General features: G+C 39.5%; 1 protein-coding gene across 6 annotated transcripts in view; it reads left to right on the forward strand.

The window, feature by feature from the left end:
- The window catches only part of TRDMT1 (tRNA aspartic acid methyltransferase 1), a 43430-nt gene that overhangs the window by 9967 nt on the left and 17121 nt on the right, over positions 1 to 16342 (forward strand). For 2 of the 6 annotated variants that reach the window (XM_040547126.1, XM_040547125.1), the window contains exons 2-3: positions 10933 to 11042; positions 15143 to 15214. In XM_040547126.1, coding sequence (XP_040403060.1) covers positions 10987 to 11042; positions 15143 to 15214 — 128 coding nt within the window. In that variant the 5' untranslated portion in view covers positions 10933 to 10986. Of the gene's footprint in view, positions 1 to 2721; positions 3091 to 3164; positions 3377 to 10744; positions 10768 to 10932; positions 11043 to 13504; positions 13582 to 15142; positions 15215 to 16342 lie in introns of those variants that run through there. The other 4 variants (XM_040547122.1, XM_040547123.1, XM_040547124.1 and 1 more) reach the window with 4 other exon arrangements.

Here is a 16342-nt window from a genome sequence, read left to right on the forward strand (position 1 = left end):
CACTGCATTATCATAGTTCTGTAGATGTGTTCATTTAGAATAAACTAACTTTTCTTTATAAAAGCCTAGCATTTCTTATTTAAAGCCAGGTGTATTGCTGAGGCATAACTGATATATGAAACAGTCGATAACTGTGTCCAAATAACATTGAGAGTTCAGAGCTGAAGAATCTGAAATCCCTTATCAGAAAGCCAAAATTGGAAGAGTCATAGAACAAACTTCTTCCCTTGAAGTCTTAAGGAGCTGTACAACTAACTACCTTTACTGAGAGTAGAATAGGGCCTGAAGGCAGATATTGGACTTGAACTCTTGTTATTAATTTCCTCTGTTAATCAAATTAAATGTTGTTTGAGATTTACAGGAATCCTATCCATCCTATATGCACAAAGTGAAGAAAGAGTTGTAACAATACCCAAATTTCAGCAAGTCAGAGAGATTCAGTTGGGAAATTTTGCAGACATCTGACTGCTGCCAGGCCACAAGACCAAGAGAGAGCAACCATTTAGCCTGCCCCATGGTAGTGGCAACATGTGATATCAAGATTTTTCTAACTTAGCTATGAACAATCACTTTCACAGGGCACACTTGCTCTTGCAATGCTTCAGCTTTTTTTTAAGAACAAAGGTATGAGTGACCAGTGATCTTGGTGCTTCTCAATCTCTGAAATAAACACTATACCTTAAATTTTATTATAAAAGGTCTGATAAAAAACTTATTTTTATGCTGTCTTTACATTTATAAAGGAAGTGTACTAGAAGTAACTGTTTCCAGAGTCTCTGATTTGGTTTTGGTCCTTTCATAGCTGTCAATTAATAAGGAGAACCAGGTTAGGGCAGATGCCATTACACAGAATTATAAAACTGATTATTGGCATGTGTTTAAAAATGAACACAAGGGAAATTTTGGTGTTTCCTATTCTTTGCAAATTTAAGCTAATGAAATCTCGGCCTAGTTTATGAATTTCTTTGTTGCCAGAGTGGAGGCTTGTTGATCAGATTCTATGGTTTACTACACAGAGGATGCCTGGTAGAGGAGGTAGGTGGAGAATTTCCCCTGAGCAGGGAATGTTCCACTGTCACCAGTATGGCAAAAATGTATCTGCTACTTCTCCACTTGACTCTACCTTTGCCACATGAGTGGCAAGAATACTTTGGAATCAGGGAAAGGAGAGGGAAAAACGGGGCTCAAGTTTGTCTTCCCTTCTGATATAAGGAAATATTGTTCCTCTGTAGCTTTAATTGCTCCACATACTGGGCAGCTCCAAATAAATGAACTGCTTGTGACTGCCTAAAGCCCTTATTACAATATTTAGCTTTGCTGTGATGTATATAGATTGTTGAACTAGTAACACAAGGAGCTAAAATTCATTAATTGGCTTTACTAATTTCAGTAGTCTAAAAGCTTCATTTTTCTTTACCTTTACCTTGTATCTTGTATTTTGATGGGCTCCTACTGACGTTTATCTTCTTAGCTGAGAACAACCTTGTTCATCACAGCCATCATCATCATCCTGAATCCTTTTCTTCAGTCTTCCTCATCACCTTTGTCTGACAACTGTTTTCTCCAGCCAGAATATTCTCTGTTTCGTTAAGCCATGTGATTCAGCCGCCTTTCTCAGTTCCTCACCCACTGCCTGTGCACGCTACCTGTCTTGCCACTTCTTGTAATGTGCACTGCTCTCCTCTTTGGTACCTCGGCCGCTACACTTCCTTTCAGAAATTGTCGAAATAGACCTCAGGCTTCTTTTCTTAGTCACATGCTTACTTCCATGGCTGGCAAATAAATCAGCAGCCCCAGACTCTGATGATGAAAATCCACAGGGAATGACAGAACTGTTTCAAAAAAAGTGCTGGGAGGACTAATATTCTTGCTTTGAATCGTGTTTCTGATTCTACTGTTTTCCATAGCGGATGAGTCTCATATTCTGGATAAGTATGTTGAAAGACAGCACATCTCTTTCTGGTTCACCCTCCACTTTCGGCTAAAAATTCTGCCTCCACCAAAAGACAAGAGAGAGGAGTTACTATGACAGGCTGCATGAGGCAGATGCTAAGGAAAAATAAACACTCCTGAAATCCACCTTATTTTTGACAGGAGGCTCCACAAAAAAATATAATTAACTTAAGAAATGATTAGAGAAACATTTTCAGATTTTGTTTTTTTCATGTTTCATCTTCACTTTAGAATCTAAATCTTCAAACTTTGGCATAGGTGAATATCTTTACTTGTGTGAGGTAGGTAACCCACATTGTACTGCGCAGTATATTTACTCTTTGAGTTTTGTAGGTACATGTAAATGCATCTGTCTGACATTTCTTGTTACAAACTAACTGCTTTTCAGGGGCAACTGTCTTTGAGTCATCTCTTCCTTTTTAATTTAGAGAAAGCAATTTCATAGTGTTAAGACAAATTAGGAGAGTTTCATCAGTTATTTCCTTCCTTCCTGTTCCACCAGCAGTGCGGGCTTTGAAACGGCTTTTCAAACCATCCCTGCAGACTAAAATCACTCCTACAAAAATAAGACAAACGCTTAGGCCGGCAGAATTGCCACATGCCATTAGCATCAGCTGCCCAGCTGGACAGCAGACCGGCACCAACCCCAGCGGGCGGGCACAGCCCTTTTGGGGGCCCTTTCTCCTTTCTCTCCCCATGCCTGGCCTGCATAGTTTGGGAAGCAGCCTCCGGGGTTCCTGCTGACAGGCTGGGCTTGGGGAGACAGTAAGAGCCCTGCCTCATTTGCAAGGCACAAGCCACCCTAATCAATTTCTGCCCTCAGCCTGCCCTTCCAGCACGCCCTTTGCTGATTTCACCCACACGACCGGCCTCCCCACGTAGGCGAGGGACTGGCTATGCTAGCAGGTGGCTTCTCCCACGGGGCTCCAGCCCGTTTTGGGGTTTAATGAGCAATTAGCAGCGCCCCACGAAGCCCGTAGCCCTTGAGCGAACGGAGTGGGAACGAAAGAGCAGCGGAACGGGCGGGCGGCGCTCGGGGAGGCGGCCGGCGGGGCCGAGCCGTGCGCTGCGGGATGGCGGCGCTGCGGGTGCTGGAGCTGTACAGCGGCATCGGGGGCATGCACCAGGCCCTGAGAGGTACCCGCCGCCGCCAGCGCCTTCCTCGGGGCCCCCCTTCCCCTTCCCCCGCGAGGGCGCCATCTTCCCGCTGCGCCCCCGACCCCCTGGGGGCTGCGGAGGGCGCCATCTTCTCGACGGGGCGGGCTAAGATGGCCCCTCTCCTCGGCCCCTCTCCTCAGCGCCTGCCCCAGCCCCGCCGTCTTGCACAAGCACCGTGGGGAAAGAGGGGAGGGAGGAAGCCCTGGGTGGAGGCACGGCCTCTCCCCTCATCTCCCAGCCTGACCCCTCATCCCCCAGCTTCCAGGCGCGTCCTCCCCTTCTCCAGGGGCAGGAAAGCGGTGGGGGGCCGGGGAGGGGGCTGTGCCCGTGAGGTGGCCGTGGGGGCGAGTTGTAAGGGGAGGTGGCAGCTGGGTTTTGGCTAGTGAGGTGTTTGTGTCAGTGGTCCACGGCTGTAAACAGGGCAGTGCCCCGAAGTGGTTGTGGCCCGCTGGGTAGCGCCATGCACCCAGAGAGTACCGGGATGGAGGTGAGGGATCTGTGGTCCTGCCTCAGCCCAGGTACCTGCTCTCAGGAAAACCCTGATTTTGCACATATTAGTATGTGATCCTTCATCTGCTGGCATGCCCCTGCTGCAAATGGGATCAGGGTCACACAGGCGCACAGACAAATTAGCCAGGTTATCCCATAGGCATGCAGGTAGACTCGGTGTTTTCATCTTTCAGTACAGAATCACAGAATCGTCTAGGTTGGAAGAGACCTCCAAGATCACCTAGTCCAGCCTCTGACCTAACACTAACAAGTCCTCCACTAAACAATATCACTATCTCACGTAGTTTGGTGAAAAGCTGATATTTTCTAAAGATGAAAATCGAATATAACACGTGAGTTGATATTGTGAGTTCATGCTAGATCATGTGCCTGGGTGAGTTTTTGATCTGGTATCAGGAACTCTGGAGAAGAATTTTATTTATTTTAAATTGTAAAAGCCGTGGCCTGGGTGACCTTCACCAAGTCCCATAGACTCTTTGTGACTTGGCTTTCCCAAATAAAAAAAATTGAGCTAGGGTTATTGAGCTCCTTTGTAAAGCACCCTGGGCTTTGTTACTGTGCTCAGTCCAGGTGTCAACATAAATCTGTATCATTTACAATGATCATGATAATAATTTTAATTACAACTACAGTCCTTCAAACACTAAACCTTTCATAATTATTAACAGCCCTTCTGTTACTCTGTACAGCAGAGAGCATTGTCCTAAAAACATCAGGTGAAAACTCACTTTATCTTGTTCTTCCAGTGAGCTGTGTAATACTAAAAGATTATGCTTAGGGTAGAGTCCACTTAGCATCATTCATTCACTTAAACTGTTGTCAGTGAGGCATTTTTCTACTGTATAATTTTTGCTTGAATGCTTATGTATGTTTTGTATATGTATAATATGTAAAAATACATTGTATACCAAAATAGGTACCCTCATTGTTATTGTAAATAATCCTAACCACCTGTTGAAGTAATGTGTGTTCCTTATTTCCAAACACATCCTTTTGAGTGTTAAGAGCAAAATATATCTGGGTATGGAGCTGTAGATTTTGGAGGCTTTGTGGAATCAAGAGAGAGTATGGCAGTAACGGTAACACTTTTCTTGTAGTCTTGTTCCTTAAAGTGGTGGGGAACTATGTGTTACAGACACGCAGGGAGGGTTTGCAGGGGGGTGGAATTAAATGATCTTTAAGGTCCCTTCCCACCCAAACCATTCTATGATTCCAGACAGTTTCCATATTTCCATAGAAAGTGAACAGATTCCTGAAACTTAGCCTACACCATGGCCCTCACTCAGCTTGTCATGTGTTGGTTTTTGTATGTGTATAACAAATATTTACTGAATGTCACCTGTCTCTGCTCTTAACACAATAATAGGCGTCTTGTGAATGTTCAGTTTTGTTCTGCAGTAATTAACGCATTGTAATGCCAGATGTGATATCCTGTAGCCATCCATCTCCAACTAGGAAAATACCATTTGCAACACAACAAAATACTTAAGGAATGGGGATATTGGAAATGCAGCCTTAGAAGATTATCAGAATACTTGTAAACTTGTATCCAAAAGATATACTGATTGAATGACGCCACAGGGGACATACCAAGGCTTGGAAATGTATATATCGTTTATATCTTGCGTAGTTTGGAGAGTGAAAGAATTAACCAAAGCATTTGTATTGCTTCCCAGAAGGGTAAATTTATTTCCAATAAGATGAGAATCTTATTTCAAGTCTAGTGAAAGCTAATAGGCAACTGAATGAAAGGGTATATATAATTTGCACCGAGTTATATACTTAATGGCAGGCCATTATATAAAACTGGTTTTGATGAATTGAATTGCATTCAGGAATACTGATACAGTCAGGCGTTTTGATCTCTTTTGCTGTTTTTTCTTTTTAAGTCTTTTAGACATCTGGATTCAGTTTTCTTAGTTTATAGAGGAAGAAAGTAAAGTCAAGAGGATTTAAGTGTTTGCTTTTATGTGGAAATCAAACAGCAAAGTGAATGTTCCTTTGAAAGTACTTTTTGTATTATAATAATAGGATTTCTTATATGTTTTAGGCCTATATGTGTATCTGAAACCATGCTATTTGAAGATGTCTCTCGTACAATTTTTTGGATGTCATTTAGCAGGCTTTTTTTTCATATAAATATGAAGCTTGAAGGAAAGCCCTCCATTTTGTGAGTGCTTTTATAAGCCAGATGCATGAGAGATGAAGGTTATGTGCAATACTCTGTTTTCTTGGTATGGTTTCTGTTGAATCTACACAGCCAAGAACAACAACAGAATCATTTAGAAAAGAGAGAAAACATAAAATACTTCTGTGCAGCCTCTCCGGGAGAGCTACTTGTTCTGCAACATGGATTCTGTAGTTCTGGCAACTTCTCGCTCAGTGTTGGTTCCTGGCTCTGTTACGCAGCCAGTTTTTTGGCCAGTTATGTTCAGCAGCACTGATCCAACATTGTATTTTTTTCTGTGTAATTGTCAGCATTTTCAATGGCAAATAGGTATTTTCCAGGAAATCTGTGGCTTTCTTTTTTTTACCTTGATGTCCTTTTTGGCAGCAATTTTTTATAAACTTAATTCTAGGACAGCGTATAATTGGGTTTGCAGGATGAGGATGTTTGTTGTTTTGGCAGTTGTCATTAAAGCAGAATGCATTTGGCAACAAGTAATGCACAATTGTTTTTTAGATTGTCCTCACCTACACTAAGAAATAAATGAATTTCAATAGATGCACAGAAGTTTGTATCCAAGTCTTCCTCTATTTCTACATACTGCTGTATGTAGAAATTATTGATGTGTAGTTGACTCAGGTTCTTTTGGGCAGTGTAAGGAGGCCTGCTCATGAATTTAGGTTTCAGTCCAAAACTAAATAAGAAAAATCTTGGGGGTTGTCTAGCTCGGTGCTGATACTTTAGCTGTAGATAATCCAGCATATGCAGAATTTCTGGTTTCAGATGTTGAATGCTTTACAGTCATATCTTAATTTTAACAGCATGGAAAAATATATAGTTTGGAAGTTGAGCTTGATTAAGGTTGGAAGTTTTTGAGCCTGTTCATATTCATGATCGTGAAGGATTGAAGCAGCTAAAAGATAGGAATGTGTTTCTTCCCTTCCTGTGCTCCAAACATTGCAAGATTTGCAAAGGTTGATGTTTGGATCATGTATGTCTAAACCTCCGATATTTTATATGTACGTAATGCATGCGTGAATGTTTTGGCAGTAAAGAACAGAGTTCTACAATGAAAAATACAACCTTTATTTTTAGAAAATCTGTGGCTCTAATTCATTTCCTTAGCAACTTTCCATCAAACAAACAGCCTGCTCCCACTCATTCCCAACCAAAGCAAACTCAAAATGGCATATTAATTTAGGCAGTTTTCCCATGAAAAACAGATTCCAGGTCTCTGCCACAAGCGTTTGTCATCTGCCAGGTCACTGAAAAAAAATATCTCTGTGCATAAAATGTGAAAGGACCACTTTTAAAAAATACTGTAATTTTGCAGCCCTAAAGTTAATGACAGTTTTCCACTGCAGCTGTTATATTTAAGTTTTAGAGTAAGAATTAGTCTTTTGTAGGCTGTCTTCCGCGCTTATTGTTGTTCGTTTTATTTGATAATCTCCATGAACTGCACAGCGTAATGAACTGAAGTGCGTAACTGCATAGCATAGCTATCTCAGGCGGGGAGGAAAAGCAGACGGAACTGGCAAGCAGCTATAAGATTGAGCACAATGTTAAACAAAAACCTTGCTTATCTGAAGAAGTTTTTCCGCCTAAGTTCATTTTGATGTTAACAGCTGTCTAAAATGTAGCCCTTTATAGCGCAGGATGGTGCTGGTTGGGCTATAACGTAAATTTACACGGTTTATATGGTTGAACATGAACAAAGCCTGCACGAATACAGCAGTGGAAAAAAGTTGCTAAGTATCCTGCAGGAAGCAAGTATCAAGTTTCCTGATAATCGCGCTGCCTGTAGTCATGGACAGTTCAGCCTAATCATTTAAGCCACGAGCTGACAGCTCAGAAATGAAATCTTTGCTGTCTGTTCTAAAGGGAAACACAACTGACACAGTGTGTGACTAATCTTCCCTTTTCCATCTGTTTCCATATACCTGTTAGTGTAGATAACTGGCTTTGGCCCTGATTTCCCAACACAGTGGGATCTGCGGCGCTGCCCTTGGTGTAGCTCCGTGCGTTTCATGTGCTCTGCTGCCATTGATGATTCTGGTGCAGAAGTAGAGGGGTGGATATAAACAGATCTATGCTAATTTTAAGGTCTGCTAGAAACGCATCACAAAGGAATCAATGATTCTGGCATGGAAAAGGGCAAATAAAGTCAGAAATTTTATTTTCAGAGCTTGTAGATGCCACCCTTTTTTTTTTTTTTTTTTCCCAAGTCAGAAGCTAACACACATCCTGCCTTCCTTTGTTTCGAGTGCCACACCTTCCAGTTATCGCAGCGTGAACAAGTGGATGTTAGACGGCTAACACAGCTCGTCAGCTTTGTGCATGCAGCAAAACAGAGAGCTGGTGCCAGAAGTTTGATTTTGCTGCCTCTGCAGCAATTTTATTAAGCTACAGGGCTTCTGTTATATGTATTCATGAGGTTTTAAGACTGAAGTGCAAAATCAGTATGTTTCTAATAGGATGATACAAGTTTGATTTCACCTGATTTCAGCCTAGAGAGAGCTTTATGCTCTAGTCTGCCTAAAAATAGGCTGTAACGCCTCCCTCAGCAACTTCCCCATTGTGGCTTCCTACTGAGCCGTAACATAAGTTGATTTTGTGCCTTTTGTCGGTGGGGATAGATAGTTAAACGCAACCTTCATTCTGTTTTTGTAGACTGGTTTTTGGTCTTTTGTAATGGTATGTTCTTACAGTTATGTTCAATTAACAAATGTAGTTGTCATAGCAAAATGTCACAGCTTAACATCAAAGTTATGTGCCTTTCAGGAGAATTGTTTACAAATGTTTCATTTTCACCTTATGTGAAATTTACACAAGCTTTTCTTTGTTAGGTTTGATGCGTGAGATCTGCTTGTCCGCTCGAGCTCCTTCATGCGTTTCCAGCGTATTTCCACAAAAATACACGTACTCAGCTTTTAGAGGGAGTCTGCTCTGTAACAGGAACTCCCAAGTGAACCACAGCTATTGAGTGAGAAGGAGGAGAAGCTTTGAAAAAATTATGAGGTCCTTGAATAGGGAAGAGAGGATGTCAGATGGGATAGTTCAGGAAAAAGATGCTGTCTCCTCCCATGTGGGTTAACATCTCTTGTTTAGGTTGAACATTTTATTGTGGGGGGGGTGTGTGTCAATAAATTATTAGTTGTGTGCTCTCTCTGAGGATTTCCAGGCATTTGGGCTGATGAAGTCCTCTGCAAATCCACGGTATTTCTTTTTTTTTGTATGTATGAAGAGATTGGACTGATGTTCATCCTGTAAAACATCTGAATCATGAGTTGCAGGGCATGCTGCCTGCCTTTCCAATTGTCATTTTTAAACTGGGTGTTCATTTAGCTAATAATTTGAAATTACTGATTAGTTTCTTTTCTTCTGGGCCGCCTGGAACACACAGTAAGGATCTGTTCATTAGGACAACATGCTTTAAGAACTGAAAGAATAAACGAGAAAAGCAGTTGCTTAAACAGCACTTGCAATTTGTTTCTATTACTTAGGTGTTCCAACTTGTTATAGGAAGATGCTAGCATAGCTTCTTGACTATGCCTTTCAGTTTAGTCAACCTGCAAAGGGGATGCTCTTTTCTCACTAGATGTCAGTGTTAACATACCTGTTCTGTAAGCTCAGGTGTAGTCATTCTGTTGGCCTTGTGGATACACCTGTGTTTAACAACTTCGGTTACAATTTGCACTCAAAATGTCAACACAGTAACTGCAAACAATGATTCGTACATAGCCCCTTAGTGGGTGGCCATTGGTAATTATTTTTTCTTGTGCAAACTCTTACTCATCTTGCCATTTATTGCACCAAGTAAATGCTGGACAACTCGGTTGATCTTTCTTAAGCTATCTGCTACAACCTTTGCAATACTCAGATTTCTCTTTCATCTTAGTTTTGAATGAGATGGCCTTGAAAACGTGAATGGTAAAAGATAGTAGATGGGTGATAACTGTATCGCTCAAATGTATATGGGCTGGAGACCTCGTAGCTGGTTTTTCATCCTCTCAAACTGTAAATAATTAGCTGACTTGCAGTAATTCGTAGGATGTCTCATAAGGTCACTTGTTAATATGTCACTTGTGCACGTTGTGAGGGTACCTGCAGGCATATATATGGCTATTTGCCCTGTTTCTGTGGGCTTACAGAACCCTTGTTAAAATTGCCCGTGTTTCAATGGGGGCTTTGTGATGGTGACCGTAACGTGCCTTTCCTGGTGGTTGGAAGTGGTCTGGTCTGGTGCAGGAAGAACACTCACTGTTCTCTGCCTGCAGTTTTCCCAGTGACCACAGCCTATCTTTCTGACAAAAAGCCTCGGGGAAGGTACTGTAGTTCTTAATAAATAGTGTGGCATGATGAGCAGCAGCTTAAACACTGCTCTTTTTATGCGTTAAGTTTCTGTAGACCTGTTATTCTGTTACTCTAAACAGACCATTGATTATTTATATTATTCTTAGCTGTCGGTAGGTTTTTTATTGTCCTTTTCTCTTTTCCATTAATGGCTCTAAGCGCCCAGAAATACTTCCTTTGATAACAAGAGATTAGGAGCTGCTTAATGTTTTCCTTCAAAGCGTTTGTTATTTTGGGGACCTTGAACCCAACAGGGGCAGCAGTTGGGTTCGAGGCCCAAGGCTTTGTGGGGAATATAAGCACAAATACTTTTCAGGTACCTTCTTAAAGTTTTATTCCACCAGCATACATACCTCAGACGTATTTTAGAAGTATACTGCTTCTCATGGTGAGCAGACAACCGAAAAAAAATAACACACATGGTTCTTATAAGTTGTCAGGGGCCAGAGAGTCGCAGGCAGTGGCCACAGGGCTCAGCCCATTGCCATGGGCTGCGTTCCTCCAGCGAAGGAACTTGGTCCTTCTGTAGATACAGAGGCTGTATCTACAAATTAAGAAGGGCACGGTTAGCTTCCCTTTTTGGATGCATAAGGGAGGGAAGTATTGCCCATATGATTAGTAGCACGGTACATATTTCATATAAACTTTCAAAGGCAGCACAGCAGAGTTTGATTTTTGTCATTTCCCTTTTATTTTTGAGCACAGCTGTAATGCAACAGAACAAACTAATTTTCCAAGTATAATAAAGAGAAGCTACATTTTTCTTTGCTGTTCTTTCTTTTTAATTTTAGAAAGCTGCACATCTGCAGAAGTTGTTGCTGCTGTTGATGTGAACACTCTTGCCAATGAAGTTTATAAGCACAACTTTCCCAGCACACCACTATGGGCAAAGACGATTGAGGTGAGTAATGAGTATCTTTTTTTGCTTCTAGTCTGGCATTTCTAGAATCAGATTGTCTTCCCTATCTGTAGTAGTAAGAAGGAGAAACAAACAGACTTAATTTATGGTGTTTTGACTATAGCAGTTTTACAATAACTTTCATTTCTTTTTCTGTGTTTGCTCATTGAAGTATAGGAATACTCACACTGCGATCTTTTCCTGAAAGTCTTGATTGCTGCATCAAGAAGGGTTATGTGAATGTCAAGAGGAATGCTTTCCAGCTCGAAAGGAATGACAAAAATCACATTTTTAGATTAAAAAATATTTTCGTGTTTTGAAAGAATTTAATTAAATCTGTTGGAGTCATGCCTTTGCTTTGTAATTATAGTTGATCTGAGTAAAACACAGGAAAGTATACTGGATGGGACAGTCTTGCTTTTATTTGTGTGGGCTCAAGAGATCATGTGTTTTAGGATTTCTGGCCCTTTTCCAAATTATTTGAAGAAGAAATAGGTACAGTTGGCTCATACTTTAATAACAGAGGAGCAGACTAGATATGTGGTTTTACCTGCGTTCATATAGTACTGTATACTTATTTTTCTTTTACAGCTTTACAACATGACAGTAAAAGATACTGAATTTGTTTCAAGACATCAGCTTAAGCAAGACTTAAATAGGTGGCTAAAGGTTAGCTGCTTATTCAGCGCTCAGTAGTAACAGAGTAGTGACAGTTTACAGTTTTATATGGGAACAGAAGAGGAAAAAATGCTTACATCTCCCTATAGTAGAGAACAGATTACAGTCAGTAAGACCTTCCTTAAATCTATTGGAAAAAATAGCAGATTTAGTCTGTGGACAGTTATGTGACACTTTGCGATATAGATATTCTTCAAAATATGTAAGGCAGTGATTTCTTTGTCTCACTGAGTTACTTGATCGTTAGCCTTCTCCTCTCCTCTTGGCCCCTTAATATGTTGACCTTCTAGTGTTAGAAGTTAGTATAGAGGAACTTCTTCCTGTGTAACTAATTTGTGCCACAAACCTAATTCTTTCTTCTCTGAACAGAAATGTTTTTTGCAGACTATTGTTTTCAACCATATAATGGCTTTGTGGGATTTTTACTCAGCAAAAAACTAGAATGAAGTAAACTTCACAGGATGCGCTGGTAATGACTTCCTAAGAGTTAAAACACATCTGTCTAAGGTTAACTGATAGATAAGCTATGACATGTGCCATGTACAGCATTTTCTGTTTATTATTTATTGTGTGCAGTGTGAATTAGAAATCATGGATTATGATCTTAATGTTTATCGTATCTCAGAAACTGCCACTAAGCAGACAATTTTTAATTGTGGTACGAAATACATATTTTTTCCTTTAAAATACATAAATATGTGTGTGTGTATTTTTTTTCTCTTCAGCGGAAAGTAAGCCTTACTGTAAATTCAGATAAATACCCTGCATTTACTACATATGTATTGCATTTTTGTAAAAATTTGATTATAACATCCGTATGCTGAGTATGCTCAGTATATGTAAGCTCTCACTGTTGTGAAAAGTCCTGTTTGCTCATGCATGGCCAAAGCCCATGGTAAAATTTTCACAGTTCTGCTCTGTAAAGGCAGTTCACCAAAACCTTCACACCAAGACTGCAATACTATAAAAACAGTGTCTTCATTTATGCTGAAAAATAATTAGTTCATGTCAGCGTTCTTCTAGGGTGTTCTCTTATAAGAAAAAGAAAAAAAAATCCACAACTTTCATTATGACCTATTTATATTTCTTTTGTAAAGTACTTCTTGGGTGTGTAAGTGCTTAATCTCTGAACTGCTTTACTGTACATAAGGTAGAAATAGTCTACAATTCTGAGGATAACTGCTTGGTTCTTGAGTCCATGCTGCCAAACATCTGTCTGAAAGCACTCATGCAAAGAGTGCCGTTGCATCATTTCTTATGGTAACCTAGGGTCTATCATGTTATTTCTAGGCTCATCTGTGTTTACATCATGTAGGTATTTCATCTTCTGAGAAATTCTGCTATTTATTTCATCTGTTTTGGATATGTCAACACTTTTTTGATGTACAAAGATGTAATGTCCCAATGATGATATTTTATTTGGAGGAGGGATGGGGAGAAATATCTTGTCAGTTATTTTGATGTGATCAGCTGAAAGAACCTTGAACTGCTACATCTCTTCTGAGAGTGATTAGATAAAAAAAAATCAAGATTATGAATAAATCCAGACATAATCAGTGTTTTTGGTTCATTTTCGAAACAATTAATACATATTTGCTTTGTATGGTTTGCTAAGATAAAAAAGAATGAAGTTATTAGGTTAAACGGGTGATTAGAGAGGTTGTTTGTTTTTTCTAACTAGAAACTGGGATATTAATGGAATAGTTTTGTCTGAAGAATGACTTCGGAGTTTCATACAGTTTACAATACTCAAAAATCTTTTTTTTTTTTTTTTTTTTTTTATTTAGGGCATAACACTGAAAGAATTTGACAGATTATCTTTTGATATGATTTTGATGAGCCCTCCTTGTCAGCCATTTACAAGGTAGATATAGCACATTTTGGAGAAAAGTGCAGTTTTTATAATTTGTACTGTTAAAGGAGAAATGTTTTCAAGAGTGTTATGATGTTTGGTTCATCTGTGTAGCTTCATCTTTCTAAGCAACTGTTTTGTGTCTCTATTCACCATGAGGTTTACTGAAGTGAAAGAAATGCAGCAATTTGAATTTTAATTATTGATCACACTTCTTTTAATGTATGTTTTAATTCAGTTAAAATTAATTAAGCTTTTTAAAGCACCTATTTTGCACACATTATGGTTTGCGTAACAGTGAAAGTAAAGGATTCTGTGTTTTGGGGTGCTTTCTTTCTCTTAATTATCAGTCTAATATTTTACGGGGGTAACTCCAGAAGGAGAATTGGAATTTCTCACTTCTGCCTGTGACTAAGAGTGGAATCTGTTCTTATTTGTACTGTGAAAGTTGCACATGCACACAAACAGTTTATTCTGAGGAATATTTCTATTTTAGGCAACATTAGGAGTATCAGTGTCTGGATATACATGGAAGTTACATACACGCACAACATCTTGAAAACAGATCATAAAGGCTTTGAAAGGATTTTGTGTATGACTGAGAAATATCTCAGTGTTTAAGAACTGAACCTACTGGGAGTTTATTTATCTATTTGGTTTTGAATTCACATAGGTTGACAGCAGTGATCATTGGAGGAAAGATTCTCTTAGCTATACTTACGCAAAGTAGTAGCTTCATGAAAAAAATCTTGATGGTGATGAAATTACTTGTGTAAGAAAGTTTAACTCAAATGAGTACCCTAAGATTAAAAAGAATTCTCTCTAAAGCAGTGCCGACCTATACAAAGTGTTTGTGCCAACACGTGATGCATGGTGGGATAATTCCTTCGATTTTATATTTTTCTTTTATAATATAATAAAAAGAGTAGTCTGTATGACTGACTATCTTATAGACTTGCTAAAGCTCTTCTACCAAGGTTTAAGTCTTCTTAAGAACTAATACAAGCATAAGTTAGGGGAACCCTGGCCTGGAAGCATTATTATATTACTATCATTATTGTAACCTACTTGAGCTGTCCAGTTTGGTGTTACAAAATTGGCTACAAAGTTATTCACATGGGGATTGATCCTGCAAAATAGTGAGCACTGAGGCCTTCGTTTTTATGAATAATTTAATATATTCAATATAAAATAGCTGGCTGTTCCCAGGAACTTCAGGGTGTGCATGTGTTTTTTGGTTTTGTTTTGGTTTTGTTTTGCTTTTTTTTTTTCAGAAGGTTTTTGCTGGCTAAGACCACAAAGCTAAATGCTTTGCAGACTGGGGAGTTGGTTTCAATACTGAATGCTTCAATTTTAATCTCTTGAGCTGATGGATTCCAGGTCAGACTTTCATTCCTTAGAGCATTTCATAGGACACTGCCTCTGTGAGCAGGTCATCATGTCTGGACCTGATGATTTTGCAGAATCTCTTTTCAAAGCTCAAAGCCAAAACTCTAGGCCTTCTGTAGAAAAACGTAAGTCAGATGATGGTCTTCTGCAAGTAATCCACGGGTGTTTCTTTATTCTTTTGTAGAATTGGCCTACAAGGTGATGTATCTGATCCGCGGACGAAGAGCTTTCTCTATATTCTTGATATTCTCCCAAGGTACGAGTTAACTTCCACCTTGACTCTTCAGCCTTTGTTACCAACTAGGTGTTTTATATTGTAGCCAGACAAGTAATCCATAATGTTTTGCAGGGATACTATAACTATTTCATTGTATTACTCATTTGTTTTCACGTGATCATATGTAACTTATAAAATTCTTGTATTGTATTAATGTCATTATCATCTCATAGTTATTGCAGAGGCCTTCCTTGTCTGATTTTCTTTTTTTGTTGTGTATCTGTTTAAACTGTGGCTATGTCATAAATGAAAGAAGTTGGGTACTGTTTATTTTCAGTTCAGCATCAAACTTGCACTGACTGTTTAAAAACAGGAACAGGTAATATAATAGTTTGCTAATATGCATCATGGAAACACGAAAATTGTTTGAAACACCGCATTAAAAAGCTTTGATTCAACATTTAGTCACCTTATGAATAGGTAGCATTTGAAAGAGTTTGTTTAAAACTATATTATTGGGTGCACAATACAATACATCTTCCTTTCCCTTCCATTCTTTCTTAAAATGTCTATTTTGTCTTCTTGGTGCCACCTCTGGATATCTTGGGGCAGATTTTGTATTTGTTTGATTTGTGGTAAATCACTTGTTTTGAGTTGTAATCCTAAAAATTTCAAATAGCACTGAACTGTCAGAGCAGTACCCTTCTTTTTTGTGTGCATCTGTGCCATTTTTGTCTGGTCAGACAGGACTGGTTCCTAATAAAAATGCATGAATAATGTAGATAATTATGGCTGTAAGTTTTGAAACAGTAAATCCAAGCAAAGTGTTTATTGCCGACTTAAACTGTTCTTACCAAGAGCGTTAAAATCAGCTCCAAGTGATGCTTGCAGTTCTTTTTGCAAAGAGATGCACGGCACTGTAAGAAACCTTCATGGGGGTATGAAGCAAGCAGTTGCTCAGGGAGATTTATTTTTCAGAAATCTCTGCTTTTGGACTGTGATGGGCATTGAAAAATTGCATCGATTACAGTCCACCAGTTAACTTGCCATTCCTGGTAGTCCTGCTTCTGCTGGAGACCAGGACAACTGTTCTCTCTACGTTCATTCCATGTGGGTTACTCTTACTTTCAGAACTGGAGGAGGAGGGGGGAGAGAGGTCTGTCTATC

The sequence above is a fragment of the Cygnus olor genome, chromosome 2 (genome assembly GCF_009769625.2).
Source record: "Cygnus olor isolate bCygOlo1 chromosome 2, bCygOlo1.pri.v2, whole genome shotgun sequence".
Lineage (NCBI taxonomy): Eukaryota > Metazoa > Chordata > Aves > Anseriformes > Anatidae > Cygnus > Cygnus olor.